General features: G+C 38.5%; 5 protein-coding genes across 5 annotated transcripts in view; 4 read left to right on the top strand and 1 right to left on the bottom strand.

Annotated features, from left to right (window-relative positions):
• LOC143423653 (uncharacterized) overlaps positions 1–17,638 on the top strand; it is a 121,093-nt gene that overhangs the window by 23,832 nt on the left and 79,623 nt on the right. The gene's annotated exons all lie outside the window — the stretch shown is intronic.
• Positions 71–2,763, top strand: LOC143431737 (uncharacterized). Its single transcript, XM_076908888.1, has 5 exons — positions 71–349; positions 838–1,184; positions 1,254–1,525; positions 1,606–1,837; positions 1,965–2,763. Exons 1-5 carry the CDS (start codon positions 153–155, stop codon positions 2,135–2,137), a joined length of 1,221 nt encoding a protein of 406 aa, XP_076765003.1. The 5' UTR covers positions 71–152; the 3' UTR covers positions 2,138–2,763.
• On the bottom strand, positions 3,684–6,410 carry LOC143430997 (FGGY carbohydrate kinase domain-containing protein). The gene is made up of 10 exons (XM_076907856.1): positions 6,125–6,410; positions 5,933–6,044; positions 5,605–5,842; positions 5,406–5,533; positions 5,031–5,213; positions 4,745–4,952; positions 4,528–4,678; positions 4,392–4,466; positions 4,043–4,320; positions 3,684–3,966 (listed from the first exon to the last, which is right to left on the bottom strand). The coding sequence occupies exons 1-10, from the start codon at positions 6,299–6,301 to the stop codon at positions 3,879–3,881; spliced, it is 1,638 nt and encodes a 545-aa protein (XP_076763971.1). The 5' UTR covers positions 6,302–6,410; the 3' UTR covers positions 3,684–3,878.
• Pop5 (POP5 ribonuclease P/MRP subunit) lies at positions 6,913–8,013 on the top strand. Its single transcript, XM_076895268.1, has 4 exons — positions 6,913–7,240; positions 7,385–7,530; positions 7,619–7,788; positions 7,860–8,013. Exons 1-4 carry the CDS (start codon positions 7,221–7,223, stop codon positions 7,974–7,976), a joined length of 453 nt encoding a protein of 150 aa, XP_076751383.1. The 5' UTR covers positions 6,913–7,220; the 3' UTR covers positions 7,977–8,013.
• Corn (microtubule-binding protein cornetto) overlaps positions 9,323–17,638 on the top strand; it is a 34,087-nt gene continuing 25,771 nt past the window's right edge. Inside the window, exon 1 of the mRNA XM_076904070.1 lies at positions 9,323–9,348. The gene's annotated coding sequence lies outside the window, so the exon portion shown is untranslated. The remainder of the gene's footprint in view (positions 9,349–17,638) is intronic.

Here is a 17,638-nt window from a genome sequence, read left to right on the forward strand (position 1 = left end):
TTATGTACGATTTATTTTAGTTACACACACACGCATTATGCATTTTTATAATTGTACGATATTAACGCGAGAATGAATGAAACACGATTGTTAGCTGTGTCCTTTCTTATCGACGGAGTAAGAAACGTGTCGTGACACAGTGCGCGTACAAAATGTATAAGTCCGCCGCGCGATGGCTGCGTAACATCAACGTTGCTCCGCGGTGTTTTCTGATCCCTCCTTATTTTTGTTTACCTTTTAGTTTGTTTAAAAATGTTGTAGAGGCTTTCGTTTATTCCTTTAGGATCGCAGAGTGTTGGTACAGCGTGTCTTTCGCATCGAGAATGAAGAACGCAAAGGCCAAAGCAAGGTAAATGAATCCTTCACGTTCTAATAGGCCCGAGTTAATTATACTTGTTGCTTCTACCACTCGGAACTGATTTTATATTTATCCTTCCTCCTTAATGTTGTCACACTATGCTCTCTGTTAATCGAGGAATTATTCTGACCGATCAAGCGACTAAAATTTCATTACGGTTCCTTCCTAATATCGAGAATAAGAAATTTATATTTAACCTGGCGGATGTATTGATTTTTCTTCCCTATTGACGGCACACAATAGGCGCCACCAATTTATTCGTTCACGTGGTATCAAACGTGTTTCGTTTCTACCTTTCTTTTCTGTTTTAATATTTTATAATTGTTTATAAATATTCTATCTCCCATTAGATGTGTATACACTATCTTTTTATAAAGTGTAATATTATATACATATATATATATTTTTTTAATTTAAATATATTACAAAAAATTAAAAAGTATGCTTCTATTTAGTATACTAATGCGATGCATTTTTAGACAGTGTATGGAGCGGTTTGGAGATCATGGAGGATATTTTGATGTCGTGGTACGTCCAATGATGCAACAAGGGCACGAAGGAGAATTATGCGGCTGGTTAAAGGAGATGAGCTTAATTAGGACTGTTTCCACTTGCCCGCATCCAGAATGCAAAGGAAGAAGCCTAGCTTGGAATCAGGCGAGAGTCGTAGATAAATATAGTTGGTCTTGCCCAAACTGTTCGAGGAAACAATCTATTAGAGAAAACTCGTTTTTCCTTGGAGTCAAATGTGACCTGAAAATGTGCCTTCAACTGATATTAGGATGGTGTCAAATGATACCTAGCGAACTTACTGCCAGTTATTTAGGTATGTGTCGTGGAAACTCTATTGAAACCTTAAGTATTATTATATAAGCAAAATTTTGTTTGCTTTCAGAAATTAAAAAACACATAGTTAAGAAGATATATGAAAGGTGTGATGAGGTTTCTGAAAATTATGTAGTGAGTCATCCCGAGGACTGGGTTCTTGGAGGTCAAAGTGCAATATTAATTGTGGATGAATTTCCTAACGGTTACATGACTGAAAATCCTTCTGATGTAACTAGTGCTAAGAAGCGCAACAATAATTCTCATACAATAGTGTGTATAGCGGAGGCGAATACAATACCGACTAGAATGTGGCTTCATATGATTGAAGCACTTCCAGAGGTATTACGGTCTTTATGTGTAATTATTAAACGTTATGTTGTCCTTACTGTTCTTTTTTTTAATATTGTCTTTGATTTTAGCCAGTAAAGGTAGACAAATCCCAAGGGGTCATCGACAAATGTAATATAGTTAAAGAAGCTTTAAAAGAGATTACAAAACACAGTGCTCCTGGCAGCTACATTGTAGCGAATAATCGAGCTCGTTGCTGTAGCTTTGAAATGCTGCGAGAATTGAAGCAATACAAAGTGATTAGCGTAGAACAGTTGCAGAAGTTCGATCCACCAGGAAGAAATAAACTTCTAAATAATCTAGGTATGTCTTTTTATACTTTTTCCATTTTTGCTTTTTTAAACCTTAGAAGTATTGCTATGCGATATACATGATTTCATTGCGATATCACTATATCCAATTATCATTAATAAAATAATGTATACCTTAGAAACGATTTGGCAAACTGGTGTCGAGATCTGCGAAGAAATTCAAGAAACTACCCATACTCTAGGACAACGTATAATATCGAAACATTTATGGAGGCAGAGATTCGGTACGTCTCCTTCTACGGCATTTCAATATATGCTTAACCACATCGCAGAATGTTATCGCTTCATCTAAACCGATCCTCTGCGGTGTTTCCTAACTAATTTTAGTGTACTTTTCTACCATACAAAGCAATATCGAATGCTAGTGAATAATTTTTTTTTTTCTAACGATACGAATTCGTAAAAGAACGTTCTGAAACGAATTAACGTACCGTAAATGCAAGAGGATGTTGACTACCAGTTGATTCGGTGATCTATAATATCCCAGATTGCACAAGTTGCACAAAATGGCCTTATTAAAATTAGGAAGTATAAGTGTACATACTGTAGAATATATCTTCGTAGAAAGGTATCACGATTTAATGTTTCACCGAAACACGCACTTTGTGTCTTCCAAATATCAAAATATTAATCATTTTTTTAAACTTAGATGTTTATGATAATCGTTGATTAGTTAGGATTAAAACATTATATATGAGGTAATGAATCTGTTAAAGCACACGCGAAACCTACCGGTTCACTTATACATTTTCAACTTTTCTATGGATTTAGATTGAAGAGTTAGCTATTGAAAGACTGATGGTGATATTGATGTAATACCAAATCATTGAATACATCAAGATCAATTGTAACATTTCGTTGACATTTTGTAGTTGGTGTAGTGGTTTCGAATACTCGTAACAAAAATTTGGAAAAATTGATTCACGATAAAATACTATTCTTTGCCTTACAAAAAAATTAGCTAATTCGGAACGATATATTCAATACCAGGTGCAATTAGTACCGATACTTAAATTAATATTAAATATAGTTACGGATCCGCAAATGATTGTCAATTTATATTGTACCATTAATACTTAACAACAGTTGTGTAATACTTAACGAGGGACTAGAGTTTTATCCAAAGTTTTACACCAGTATTATTCCATACAATATACTGTAATCGTCTATACCTTAATGTAAGTTAAGAGCACATTTATATCTTGTTCGAATTATATAGTCGGTTTCCCTGACTTTAGTTGATGTTCACTGGTTCAGCGACATCGTGGTTTAGCAATTATATTATGTTATCGTCTTGTGATAAAACCGACTTTGTGATATAGTACCATTAGTTTTATTCGTTTCTTCAGTTGTATCGACAAAAAGAAAAAAAAATGAATAGATTATGAAGATTGTAAAATTTTTGAAAAGTTTTCGCGCGAACAATGTGATAATGATGTTACTTCGTGTGGTGAAAAATGATATATTAAAAGTTGAGAAGAAAATTATTTTGTAAGTTTATAGAATTTAACGCACTGTGTACTATATACGATTAAGACTTTTATATTCCTATGTAGTTTTTACTATCATTTTATAAACTTACATAGCGCGCGATATTAAGAAAGGGATTATAAAACTTTTACACTCGAAATGTTCTAACTAAAACAACATTCAATATTTTTATAACGATTGATCGTCTAGCAATATTGTTGTAATTGTACGTGTTTTGTACCAAATTGTAAAATGACGAGAAACGTATAACGCATCATATAAGTTCGAAGCTATGTTTAAATACCAAATAAAGCAATATTATTTCATATATTGTGCCTAATGTACGCATCGGATAAGAAAATTCTAGGAACATTTAGATAAATCTTTATTTATAACAAAATAAAGATAAAAGATAAAATGCATAACAAAAATATGTTTCGATCAGTAAAAAATTGTACAAGTAACATATTTTTCTCGCATTACTCGCTTTTTTTATGAGATTCTCGATGTCAAATGTTTTCAGTATGTTTTCTAGTATCGCATCGCAGCATCTGCAATTGCAATTATGAAAATTCATCGTTCATAATTTCTCTATATTCTTTCTGATCCTGTACCATTCTACGAAAAACTCGATATTTTTGAAGATGATACCTTGAAAAAAAAGAAACGATATGCGTATTATAAATTGTAAAAATGACAGTGACTTTGTTAAATCTGATCTTCTTACTTGTAGCACTCGTTTCTAGGTTTTACGATATTTGCAAAGCCGCCCATTGTTCTGATAGCGTCATACATTGTATTGAATTTTCCAGCCGCGTAAGACCCAAGAATTGCGGCCCCTATCAACACCGATTCTTTCTCAACGGGGCATAGTACCGGCAAACCTAACACGTCGGCTTGTATTTGGATAAATAATGGGTTCTGGCTTAAACCGCCACACACTAATAATGTTTCTATTCTATGTCCGGCAGCTTCTAGTGTTTCCAATATGTACTTTGTACCATACTGTCGAGAAACTTTAAATTAATTTTTTGTCATAGAGTGAAACACTAAAAGATTAAATCATACGTTCGTACCGTTAAAGCTTGTACCGTTGCCAAGTACAGTATCGCCAGATTTTCTTGATCCACAGATAAGGAGAGTCCCGATATCTATGTGATACGCAATTAGGAATATCGTCAAATTAAATAAGCATATAAATTATTACATTACCATTCCCTTTAGTGTTGGATCGGCTAGAGGCGAGCGATTTCCATGGAAGTCGGGCCATACGTGAAAATCTTTTGTTAAGTACGAAACGTCTTTCAACTTTTTCTGTTCAGTCATTATTTGCAATAGTTCAGACAAATATTGCTGTATGTGTCTAAAACAATTGCATAACGGATGTTGTAAGAAAGTCTATCAATTTACATAATTTATTTCAACTTACTTGTTTCCACTCAAACTTTTCAGAATTCCTGGCGTTGCGGGATGAGTATCAATTATATGGTCGAGTAACTTTCCAGTCGCGCTTTGTCCTCCTTCGCTTAACCACAATCCTGGAACCATAGCACTGAAATACGGCCCCCAAACGCCATTGACAAATAATTTCTTCTCGTTAATTATCATATGACAAGTCGAAGTGCCGCAAATTAAACCTAGAAATTACATAAGATGTCGTATGATAAGCGTATCTCGAAATGTACAAAGAAACAATGAAAGGAAGTTACGTGTACCTAATCTGCTCTGTAAATTATTAGATACACCAGGTACAGAACAGCCTATCATACCAAGCCCTCCAGCATGTGCATCAATAAGAGATGTACCCACAGCTGTTCCTTTTAGGAGACCCAGTTCAGATGCAGCTTTCGCCGACAATCCTTGGTCAATGGGATCGCCCGGAGTCCTCACATCATTACCTTCGTATTAATATTTCTCTTTGTTAAAATAAAGCAATATTTTTCATATTATCTGTCTGAACATAAAAGAGATTTGTTAACTTGTTAACGCAGAAGCTACGCAGTGCGAGCAAAGTATAATTCTCGTTTATCGGGTTCTATCTAAATTTACCTACATGTATACGTGTGGAAATAATTTCGATTTATTGATACCTATTTTCCTCCAGTTGTCTTTCTTAAGATCCTTCAAGTGAATTTGCTCAAAGAATTCGTCGTTCCATTTATTATTACCATCTGGATCAGCGCTGTAGTTCCATTTACATACTAAAGAGCATAGAGATCTGAAATCAGATTAGAAAGTTGTACTATAATACGTGATAGTTTTACATTAGCATACGATAAATGTTGCTACCTCGACTCGGAACCTGTTGCCTTCCATGTTAAAAAATCAGGAAGATCGAACAGTAATGCGGCGCGGTTCCAGGACGAGGGTAGGTTTTTTTTCAACCACAACATTTTTGGGGTTTCCATTTCCAGCGATACCTTTCCACCTGCATACTGTAACATTTCATGCCCTTGTGCATTTATAAAATCAGCTTCCTCTTGTGCCCTATGGTCCATCCATAGTATAACATTCTGTTTGTCCTCGCCTAGATAATAAAATTCAGAAAAGTAACAGATTTTAATCGAACGAAAATGAAATCAAAGAAACAATCCAGTAAACATCATTATAAGCATACCTGTTGGACTGACGGTGACTGGTGATCCTGTTTTATCAATTGCTACCAATGAACAAGTGGCATCAAACCCAATACCCTTCACATTATCTGCGGAGATATCAGCAACCACTGACTGCGAATGAAAATTGAATGAAAATATTGTATATAAAAGTATTGTAACACTTATAGTAAACAATATGTTAAAGTTTGTACCTTTACTACATGGCAGACTGCGCTCCAAATATTGTCGGAGGATTGTTCGTAAAAATTGGAAGCTGGATGGAAAATTTCAAGTGGACAAGTTGCTACCTTCACAATCTTCCCTTTGGAAGATACCAAAGCAGCCCTAGCGCTTCCTGTTCCTACATCAACGCCTACAAAGTAATCCATATCTGAGTTCCGTCTTCCGCTTGTAAGTTCTATGCCTTTCACTAGGAGAGTTCAACTGAATGCTTCATTCGGACTGGAATCATTATGGAGCTACAAATAAGAATACATAGCCACTATCAGTGAGGCTTTACTGTAATCATAGGCTTATTTTTTAATCATACATGACCCTGAGATAACTTCTACAGCAATAAGAAACAGTTAGCTGGTAATGTACCAATGGTAATTTATGGCTGTACAGCTATTTAAGTTTCATGCATGGAATAGAAAAGAAAGAAAATTAAAAAATGAAGAATGATTACTGATGTATTTATTTCAAGGAAATAACTTGAGATGAAAGTTTCAAATATAGAATACGTATAATGTATGCGTGTATATCTATCGCAAATCGTTACGTCTGTAGAAATAGCGTTAACAACGAAGTACAACAAGATTACGTAATTAGGATAATACGTAGGTACATGGAAATACGTGTGCATTAAAAATTCAAACGCGTTACCTTGATTACTCTTTACACCATTTTACTTTCTAATTTTTTTTATCTCAAGTATTTAACATAAAGCTCCATTATAGTTTTCAATAATTAATTAGGAATGCCAGTTAAGGAAAAAAACAATAATATATTCGAAGTAAAAAACAAAAGATCGCTGTTCACTGTGGAAAAATCGAAAATATGCTACCGACTCCACGCACGTGTACAACTGTGTTTGACAGCAACCTAGCAAAACCTTGCGCGTCGGACAATCCAAAGTAATACACGTGGTAACGTTTCGAACATCGCAGATTCGTTAAAACGTTTAATTTGCTAGTGATTTGTCATTAATAACGAGTCACGAGCCGTGCGTGCAGTTAATATACATTCCATCCCGATGTGATATTTATCGAAGAACTTTGGTCGCCAACAAGTTGCATAACCTAAAATATGGTGCGTTTCAAGAACAGGTAATGAAACAATCTATTAAGAATGTATTTATGTTCGTTTATTTATTCTGAACGTTCAATAATACAATATACAAGCTGTTTTTGTTTCGTTTTTTTTTTTTGAGATCGTGTTATAAGCGTAATTAAATTGAAACGCATTCGTAGGTACATAGCATTTGAAATAACTCTCGGTGATAAATCCAATAAACCTTTCCCACTGAAAACCACAGCATTACATGTTGCTATTGAGCAAAAAGTGCAACAGTTGTACGGTGATTTCGGAGTCGCCGCCATAAAAGCCGGCTTCAGCGGTAACGTAGCGTGTTTTTATTTTATAGAGGATCAGAGGAATGAAACCAAGCTTGAACGTTCGATTGTTTCACTTTAAAAATTTTTCAGCAAAATATTGCAACGTACACACGAAGATAGCGCTAGTAAAAACCAGGCACGGGCCCCATAAATTTTTATTGTCCGCGATCCCAGTCATAACTGACATCGCGGGTCGTTTAGTGTCGGTAAAAATACTTTACGTCGGAGCGACATTGAAGCATTGCTTCCTTTTTATTAAAGTAAGTAGAATCAACCGGATGTGTCGATCAACGCATCGAACGCAATTCGTAGTCGAATGATAATGTTGCAGAAACATCAACAACAAAAACTGGAACAAGTATGGAACACTCTTAGAACCGACGCGGAGCGAAGAAACATGGAGAACGCTTTAATGACGCTAACTTCGGCTATGAAAGACTACCAATGAAACCTAATTCTTTCACGAGCCAAAGATCCTCCAGTCTGTAGATTCGTAGATTCGTTTGTAATTGAATAAAAACAATTTCTTAGACGCTACCAGCGGCTAAATATCTCATCTGTTTCTCTGTTCAAGATAAGGCGCGCGATTATTTCGAATATACAACCACCCATTCGCAATGTCGACCATTCTTCCGGTGTCCCCTAGCGGCGAGGTTACCAGTCGATGGAGGGTGCGCGTAGGGGTCGTTGTTGCCCGTCGCCAGTTGTCGCTGGCTGTTGCTGGTGTGTCGATCGTTCCTGTTCCACGGGCGAAGTGACGGTGGCCCGTACGGGTATAGTTGGCAGTCGATCCGCGAAGGTGCTCTCACGGCGATGCGATAATCGTCTGCAGCCCGGTACGAATAGACACAGAGACTGTACGAAGTCTGACGAAGCTGCATCGCGAAGCGTATTAATCGCGATTTCTAACGAATACATTACGAACCGCAAACGAACTTGTGCTGCATTCTCGTTCTGTTCATTGTTCGGTTTGCCAGACGAGATATTTTGATCGCTCGAACCGCAGGGCGCAAAGTCGAAGCGGCACGCCTCTACGGAATCAACCCATCGTCGATTGATGAATAAATGTGTTACGGATCGAGATCAACCGAGCGTCGAGCAGGACGTTAACAGTTCGTCTCATCTCCCGACGAGGATTTAACCCTGTTCGAGGTAAGATTGGAGAAGGCAGTGGCCTTTCCTTTTTCTTTTTCTCTTTTTCTCTGGTATAGGTTATCGATTTCGTTTCCGTGCCGTTCAAGGGGATGTATTCGGGATCCGTTGGATACCGATCCGTTTGGCTCTCGTTCTCTACCCTTTGTTTGCGTTTTTCAACCGACTATCGGATCTCGTTGGACGACGTCTCTTCCCAGTTCGCTTGAATGGAACGATCGATTCGTAAGATCAGCGGTGTCGCACCCCTTGCACGATTTTATCTCGTAAACGAACTAAGCGGCGAAACATCGCCTATCGAAATATAACGGCGATAATTCCGATACCGATTATTGTGTACACAATGGTGTGTCATTCGCCGACAGGAATAGGATTAATTGATATCGCGATAACGAACTTTACGTTTGAATTTCGAATCGTCCCAGCGGTTCGTTTTCGAGTCCACATTTAACCTTCAATTATTGAAAGTTGGCGTTAATAAAAGCAACATTAGCGAGGGAAACGGAAGCAGACGTTTGAAACAGAGTAGTGACGAATACAGAAGTAGCGAACGTATAATCGACTGATCCTTCGAGTACGTTATTTCGGAATCGTTTATACAAGAAAGTTTCGTAGAGCCTGGAGGAAGCTGTACGAACAAATGTTCCCGCTCTTATGTATAGTAATCGGTCAGGACATTTTTTTCACATTCTGCGTGCGCTCCCCGGGTTCTAATGCTAGAAATAATATCGCGGTCATGCTGCTGTTGATCGGAACTTGAATCACTTTTGTCGGGAACGTAATAACCGAACGGGTGAGATTAGAATTTGTGTCGCAAGGAGGACATCTTTTTTTGTTTCGCCTACTGTCACGAAGGGGTCCTTCACCCGATCAGCTTCGATGTTCAGAGAACTATTGATTTGTCAATTAACCAATGTCCGCACGCCCACGCTGGGCTGGTTACGGTAATGCTTTTCGTCTTCTCAAATTTATCCACTTTTAACCCCTCGCATAGTCGCACGTAGACATCTCTGATGTTTGCGTCACGCCAGTGGCTAACTGAAAATATATCCGCCATCGAACGAGTTATCATTTTTCAAATATATGCTCTTTTAGCTTTTGGTCGTATTAACGACGATCGATTGGCTTAATAAAAATATCAGCTTTTGAATTCTTTGGTTCAGTTTACGTTATTTGAGTATACAATTATTCCTTGAGGCATGGTGTTTTTAGATCGTTTCGTAGTTGTGATACTTAACGTATCGAGTTAATGTAAGTAGTTAACGCATTAAAATCATTGCCAGGAAGATATCGTTCGAGCTAGATCGGAATACGTGCACGTCCGCGCGCACGAATAATTCTGTGATCTTTATGGAGGTTATTCATTAGGTTAAGTTTACATAGTAGGACGTGCTGGGCTGCGGAAAGGGTAGATAAGCTTGTGTAATCGTCAGCGATAGAGTCCTCTGGAACAACTTAATATAACTGGCGCTTTTCGTTTGGACGAACACAACAGTGAAACATCTAAACTAAACGTAGAATTTTCATTCTTTTTTCTTTTTCCTCTCTTTCATATTTTCATCCACTTGCGCTATATAATTTAAATAAAGATAATCCATACATAGAAATACTTGTTCCAGTAGGAGTAAAGGTGCTCGAAATAATCGAGTAATTTAAAAGTTTGTTCGTTGATCGTTGGAAATATTTGAAATTCAAATATTCCCGCCAGTTTGTTTTAAATGAGAATGTTTTTCTGTACATGGTCGTGATCGTGGGGTACTTAATATGCTCGGTGTTTTTTCACTATTTATTACATAAACCCCGAAGTCTTTCGCAATGCATTGTAAGTAGGACATAAGGATGACCATTACGTAATCCTCATGAAAGCGAAGTTATTTGCAGATTATATCGCTTATTTCGACGCCGGCCTGAGGCCACCGGATATAATGAGACACATCTTGCTTTGAGTCGAGCGTTTCGAATCCTGAATTAGTTTATTTCATAATGGGGTCGTTTATCTAGACAAAGAGAATAATTTCTGTAGAGAGTTCAAAAAGTTGCGAGCATAACCTTATTAGTCACTACCATGCAAATTAGGAACATTCGTGCGGATAAATGTAATTGTATTTTATTTTTCAATAATTTTTAATTTTACAATAACTGCAAGCTATGTAAAATCGATTTTTTAAACTGACGTTTGTCCTGGAAAAGGCGTCTCGTGCGTGCGTGCGAATGATCTTCGTGTTAATCTATTTTGAGAGCGTAAATCATTCACACTGGTGAGTAAGTGGAGCAAAAATAAGACAAATTAGTAAAAGGTATACGCAAGGTGGATGCCGAAATTGCTTTCCACTTTCAGCGACGCAAGGCTCCATTGCGTTCCTTAGCGGACCAATTCTATTACGTAAATCAATTAAACCGTCTTTTCCTTATAAGTCTACGGGTTCTCGACTTTTTTTTTATTATTTCTATCGTTTTACAAAAAGACTGACACACTTTCTATAGCATAGTTGTAGCGCTGTTGAAAGCTTTTCCTTTTTCAATGTATCTACCTATATTATATTCAATTCTTGTCAAGAAACTTTATTAGACTTTTTTAAATATTCCTATTTAAATTTCCAGGTCAGCTTTCCTTATTCACAAACGTGACAATTCAATGGAATTCTCAAAATTAGTTTCTCTCGAAACATTCTAATCGCATAGCGATTTTTCACACTGAGAACATGTTTCTATCGATTACTAAAAAATGAATCGTTTGTTAGCAAGGTAACAAGTATTGGATCGCTCGAACGAGTGCGAAATGAAATCGAATCGCGCGACCCATCGACGCGACGGTGCATAAATCTCTCGACGACCCGAAGGTTCGCGAAGCGGAGTAAAAAGGAGCCCGTGGTAAAAGTGGAACTTTCCTTCTTTCTTTCCGTCCCTCAGCCGGTCGTGTGGCGCGTATAAACGATACTTGTTTAATGTTTACACCGGACGGGAATAATTTACGAGGCGACGGTACACGACTGCCAAGGAAACGAGCCTCTCTTCCCCGCTTTTAGCCACCGTGGGATCGTTCCTTCCACGAGCAGGCCAGACTCTTTCATACTCTATCGCTCTACTCGTATCGCTCCGTGCACGTGTTGACATTAATCCTTTTTACTAGAATGCGCGATCATATTTCCACGGCGAATTCGATTAAACATTCCTACGCTTATTGCCTTCCGGTTTCGTGGAAATTGTACTACACGTTTCTCCCAAGCCAACAATGGTTCTGATTCATTATTTATCGTGGACTGTGCGTTAACAAACATTTCTACTGTAGACTTTTAAGAGGCAACAAACTAGTGTTTCCTTACTCCTTCTTATTCGAGTTCTAAATGGGTTACTATTCTATCGAAATCGTTGAAACGATGATTTTAACGATATTATTATTTTATGATGTATTCGTAATTAAATATTCCCAAGTATATTTTATAGGTTTCTAACTTTGAAAGATTCCGACCATTCCTATGTTCAACCTTCGTTTCTTCACCCCATGCGTCAGGAGGGTCGTAAAGTTTCAATTCGAACGGCTAGAATGAATCACAGCCGCCAAGCTTGGCAAACAGTTCGTAGCATAAAGAATCATGATACATGGTGGAACTACTCCCGCCAAATTTACCATATCAAACAGTCGTACACCATTGCGCGTCTGCAGCACCATCATCCGTCAGATGAAAAGAAAAAAAACAACAATCTCTAAATACCATTTTCTTCCTTTCAGAGAAAATTATTGTACGCTAATTGCTGGCACTCCTAGTGTTAATTCTATCGCCTTCTAAAAAATCTTTTACTGAAATTCCCTCAAGAACTTCAGTTATTACAAGGTTTCTTTTAATTTGAAGTACATCTACTTTTTGAAAAATTATTATTTCTCCTCCAACTTAGTTCTTCCTCGAAACTCTTAATTGCTCTTACCGCCCTATTTTATTCCCAGACAATTTCCCTGCATCTTAACTTGTTAGCTAGAAAAGAAGTCGATCGTACACGTCTCGTATTTTCAAGTCCGCTCGTCAGAAACTCAATTGTTCCCAGATCGTTCGCAAATACCCACTTCAAACACGCCTCGCCAGCATTCCAAGTCGTTCGGAGATGCCATTATTCCAGTTTAACGTGCAACGTTTCGATCCCATTCACAGTGCTCCCGATCCGATCTCTGGGACACGATTATGCGCGAGGAAACATCCGCTGAAAATCGACTAACAATAAGCAATTACGTATCCGCCGTTGAACAACGGCGAACAAAAGAGAGCGTGTTAAATGGACACAGAGATCTACCGTTGAAATGCGTTATTGAGCATCTGCGACTTTCTTCGTTTACGCTTGGCCAGGAAGAACGCGCGGACCACGGCTACGAATGTAATTACAGAGTGGAGGCATGCATAGTTTTCTTCGATTGTCCCGTGGAAAGACACGCTGCGCGATCGTGGAAAGAATGGACTTCTCTAATTAATTGTCCATTGAAATTGGAAGGCTCGCGTTGAGCGACAGCCACGACTAATTGCGGGATTCTCGCGGTACTCGGAGAGCGAGTGGTTCGCGGATATCGTCTATAAATGGAATTAGGGAAATAATTGATTTAAACGGTTTCAAATGTTTCAGAATCTTCGCGTAGCTTTTGTTGAAATTTTTAAGTCGACAAACAGGGTAATTCCGAGATGTTCACGTTTTTCGCATCTTCGAATTAGTGAATTTCCGAATTCCCGATTTCTTAGAATCGAAAAAGTCTCTGGTTGATTCGAATTACAGCAGCTGTCCTTCATCCCACGGTTTACTTTTAAAGTTCCCGAAAGATCCTTTCAATGGATCAATGGAATTCCCCCACCCTCGCCATCCCTTACATCCCAGTCGTCTGCCGAAGAAAAGGCGCTCTTTCTGATCAGAAGCTTTTCTGTTACGACCATCAGAAAAATATTCCCCTAGGTAGTCAGGTATTCCAACCAGTAATCAAAGCTCGACAATGCTTCTCTCCATTCCAAATAATCGTAAAAAGAACCAGCTTAAATTAACACCGTGTCCAACGAAAAACCGAACCGGCACGGAGTGCATTAAACGCGTCCCGTTTAAAATTGTGAAAACTGCACACCCATTGAACGAAATTGCACGCGTCTACCGTTCGATGTTGTTTTGCGTGGAGAACAGTTCCGTACGTTTTCTCTAACGGTCAACGACGATGAGAACAAGCTGTATATAACACGAACGGAAAGTAGTTTGCATAATGCATGAATAGAAGGGGAGGGATCGGGGGAGTCTTGGTATATATCTAACAATCAAGATCACTTGCGAGCCCTCGTCTAATAATTATTTCCATCGCGAGAGGTATAGCTCCATTGTCTGCGGCCCAGGCTGAAAGCCGACCGATTTTCACCACCATTGTTCGGACTACATGTTTTTAGACTTGTTTCTTTTACCGGCTTTCCTCGGTTTCTCGGTTTGCCATGGTATTTCGTCGTGAATGGTTGTGTCTTCGGGGGTTCGATGCAAGAATCATGTTCCCGTAAGGACTGCTATTTGGATTTCAAACATGATTTAAGATTAGGCATCGAGCATCGGGCTACTATCGGTTTCTGTGCTAAGTTAGAAGTTACAAAAGAACTTGAAACAATTAGGAGCCGTTCTTCCAAGTTCTCAGATACTTTTATCGGTATTTATACCTTTTTCGATTATTAGCGCAAGTATTTAAGGGCAAGAGCTCTCTTCCCTGGCGAATCGTCTATTTCCATTTGCCACGTGGGTGATGAATAAGTAGCGCGGTTGGCACTAACTAAGCTCGCCTAAGCTCTCGAGGCCGAAAGCTGCCGGTAAACGGCCTCTGTAGAATGCAGAGTCGCGTTTCTTCGTTTGACGAGGCGGCGCACTCTCCCTTCCGAGAGACCCGGACTCGGATTAGGCATCCGCTCGTCCGGCTCGCGGATATATTTACCGCCCCGTTCAAATCACTCGACACGGCTTGACCTGACCGCAGACACCCTGCGTTACGTTCCTACTGATTCCCGCGATTCATCGATACTACTTTGCCCTAGACAATCGATCTCATCACTTACTGATATTGTACCGTTTCCTGTTGCATACGGTATTGACTATAACTTTCATGATTCTCAGTTACGTGCTTAGATGGTTCCTTAACTCCTTCAGACCTGATATTTCCTTTTAATTTCCCACCATTTGTCGCATCATCAATAATGTCATCTGCGCTGAATAAAATCAAACTAATGGAGGTATTGTACTACTTTTCATGGAAAAATATGCTTCAAGGGTGTATATATTAATCGCAATTTTAACATTCCAAATTAGATGTTGAAGCTCTAAGCCTGCGATAGGTCTGAAGGGGTTAATGTGTCGCAAGATTATATTCTGTTATTGGTTTTCTGTTTATGTTAAGTGGGATAGTCTCTGTGGGAACTACTAGAACAGGGGCTCTCAAACTTCTGTAGTAAGAAACTGTAAACTATACGTATTATATAAAGAAATTGGAATACGTTTGCAAGTGTAATTAAAATATCGAAACAGTGAACCAAGATTAAGTCCTTTACGCGCAGTGACTATTGCGTTGAACCTTGAGTTGGACGATTTCAATTCTTAAGGTTTCTTAGGTTCGGTTGATCGTTGCTGGAAAAGTCGGTCGCGCGTGTCAGTTAGTCGGTGTCACGATCAGACACGGGGTTCCTTAACGACGCTTTAAAGGCGGTCCGCAAATAACTTAGGGGAGGTCCGAGCTTGGGAGACTGTGCCAAAGGTTCGCTTTTTTCGTATGCGACACGTGAAGATCGGACACTTTTATCGTGGATTAATTAGACCACTTCCTTCAATAATATTTTCTTTACAATTGTATACAGTCGATGAAAAAAATCTACACATATGGTTCTCAAGTTTTAAATATTTAGAGAAAGTATAAACTGCCAGCTGAAAGAGTTATTTACGTCGATCAAACGCTAAATTGTTAACAATGCTTTTAGAATTTTTAACAACTGAAGTATATTTGTTAAATTGAAATTACCGGGATTCACGCGATCCATGATCTTAGGACCGTATAAATAAAATTAGTCGAAGTCTACTTTAGAGCTAATATTTCCGCCAGTTACTTTCAATTGTAACAATGTTTTTGAATTACGATGATCTTTTAATTCACTTTGTGTTAGAAAGTTTTTTATAGATACAACATATGATCGCTGCATTATTTTCTGATTTATTATCGTAATTTTTAGACTTTCACCTTGTTATAGATACATCATATTGTTTTAAATATTCAGCTTGCAACATGAGTCGCTACTTGCAGTCATCGGGAAACGTATCCATCTGTTGCAAGTCATTTTATCGGTATAAAATGTCCACAAGCACGGTGTTAATCATTTTATATTTGTATTTAGCTATTAATATTCGTTGACCCTTTAGACGCAGAGAGCGTACTCACGCGCTCCAATTAGAAACCCTCACTTTTTTTTTCGAAGACACGAGTGTACATACTCCAGTTTTATAATTATCGAAGAACACGTGATTCATGGTGCGGTTATATATAATTAAGCAGCATAACATTTTCATTTGGTAAAAAAATCAAAATCAGAGAAATCGAACATTTCTAATTTTTTGCATCTTCGAAATTCAATTCAAGCTTGAAACTTTATATTCTATTTATGTCGACTCTATTTTTTGTTTAAAACGCGTTAAAAATAAATGCTTCTGATAGAAAGAACTCGACAAAAGAGATATGCGAGTCGATGTTGCGTATCCGCTACGTTGCGTCCTCCATCGACCGACTGCCGTGAAGCGAACCGTTTTTAACGCTTCCAGATTTACGCGACAGCCACTGTGTAAATCAGTCTCGAGCGAATTCCACCCATTTCAAACGTAGAAATAAGACGATCCTTCTTCTCCGTCGATTTCACGAACTCGATCCGACATTCGTTCCATTAACTGGAATTTTTTATATCGTAACAGGTCTACTATTATTCTTAGTTATTAATGTCTAATGTCTAATGTAACTATTACTAATGTCTCTTTTTATTGTACATATGGAACTTATATTCCATTTGATACGTTTATACTTTTACTTTTCCTTTTTCGCGTGCTTCTCTTCCGTTTATTATCTCTCTCGTCCATTCCGTTGATTCTCCTCTATCTTTCAATAATTCGCACATCGTTTTCCTTGTTTCCTTCGCGCTGTTACAATCTTCTGCTAAATGTTCCGGCGTTTCTTTATTGACTCACACAGTCTGCATACATGATTCTGGAATCTATTTTCCTCTTCACCGTCTCCGTATCTAAACCTAGCTATTATTATTTAGTCTGTTCCTTCCTATCCATTCGTCAAATATTTTGATTTTACCGCGATATGGTAGCTTCCTGAATTTTCTTTTACATCCGCTTTCTATTATTTTGTCCTTCCTGTTTCCTCGCACATGTTGAGCGCATTATATTCATTAACATTCTCTACAACTCCATCTCAAAAAGTTACGATACGCATTTAACATTTAATAAAACAGATATACGTAGATTTATCGAGTAAAAGTTATCGTACAGTGGGAAACGGAAACGCAAAAATCGATTCGAGCATTGATTAAATACTGGAAGGGACCCCGATAGATTTATTATTTCTGGCTGGTACAGGGAACACTAGTACCGTAGGCGGGTTACATTGACCCATGGTGTAGATGGTGTGTAAATACGATGAAAACGGGCAGGGTTAACGCGAGTAGATTTATCTGGCTCGCAGTGCACACGTGGCCGTCCATACGCTCGCCCTCGGTGAACCCCGCAAAGATCGTTCCACTGGGGGGCGCCCCACCATGTGGCCCGTCATTGAGTCATCGAACGCGTGGAACAGAAATATTAAACGCGGTCTGCGGCTGCTTTCGATTCGCACGATCGACGTTTAAACCGGCCGACAGCCACTACTGCCCGGCGCAGCGTTTTAACGCACATGTGCGGTCTGCGTAATCGAAAAAAAGAACTTTG

The sequence above is a fragment of the Xylocopa sonorina genome, chromosome 1 (assembly GCF_050948175.1).
Source record: "Xylocopa sonorina isolate GNS202 chromosome 1, iyXylSono1_principal, whole genome shotgun sequence".
NCBI lineage: Eukaryota > Metazoa > Arthropoda > Insecta > Hymenoptera > Apidae > Xylocopa > Xylocopa sonorina.

Excerpts from the sequence above, each read along its gene's own strand:
- LOC143431737 (XM_076908888.1), top strand. The coding sequence starts at position 153 with ATGTATAAGTCCGCCGCGCGATGGCTGCGTAACATCAACGTTGCTCCG. Across the intron at positions 350-837 it reads AACGCAAAGGCCAAAGCAAG|ACAGTGTATGGAGCGGTTTG; the intron begins GTAAATGAATCC and ends ATGCATTTTTAG. Across the intron at positions 1,185-1,253 it reads ACTTACTGCCAGTTATTTAG|AAATTAAAAAACACATAGTT; the intron begins GTATGTGTCGTG and ends GTTTGCTTTCAG.
- LOC143430997 (XM_076907856.1), bottom strand. The coding sequence starts at position 6,301 with ATGGATTACTTTGTAGGCGTTGATGTAGGAACAGGAAGCGCTAGGGCT. Across the intron at positions 5,214-5,405 it reads AGACAACTGGAGGAAAATAG|GTAATGATGTGAGGACTCCG; the intron begins GTATCAATAAAT and ends ATTAATACGAAG. Across the intron at positions 4,953-5,030 it reads TAATTTACAGAGCAGATTAG|GTTTAATTTGCGGCACTTCG; the intron begins GTACACGTAACT and ends TGTAATTTCTAG.
- Pop5 (XM_076895268.1), top strand. The coding sequence starts at position 7,221 with ATGGTGCGTTTCAAGAACAG. Across the intron at positions 7,241-7,384 it reads ATGGTGCGTTTCAAGAACAG|GTACATAGCATTTGAAATAA; the intron begins GTAATGAAACAA and ends ACGCATTCGTAG. Across the intron at positions 7,531-7,618 it reads CATAAAAGCCGGCTTCAGCG|CAAAATATTGCAACGTACAC; the intron begins GTAACGTAGCGT and ends AAAATTTTTCAG.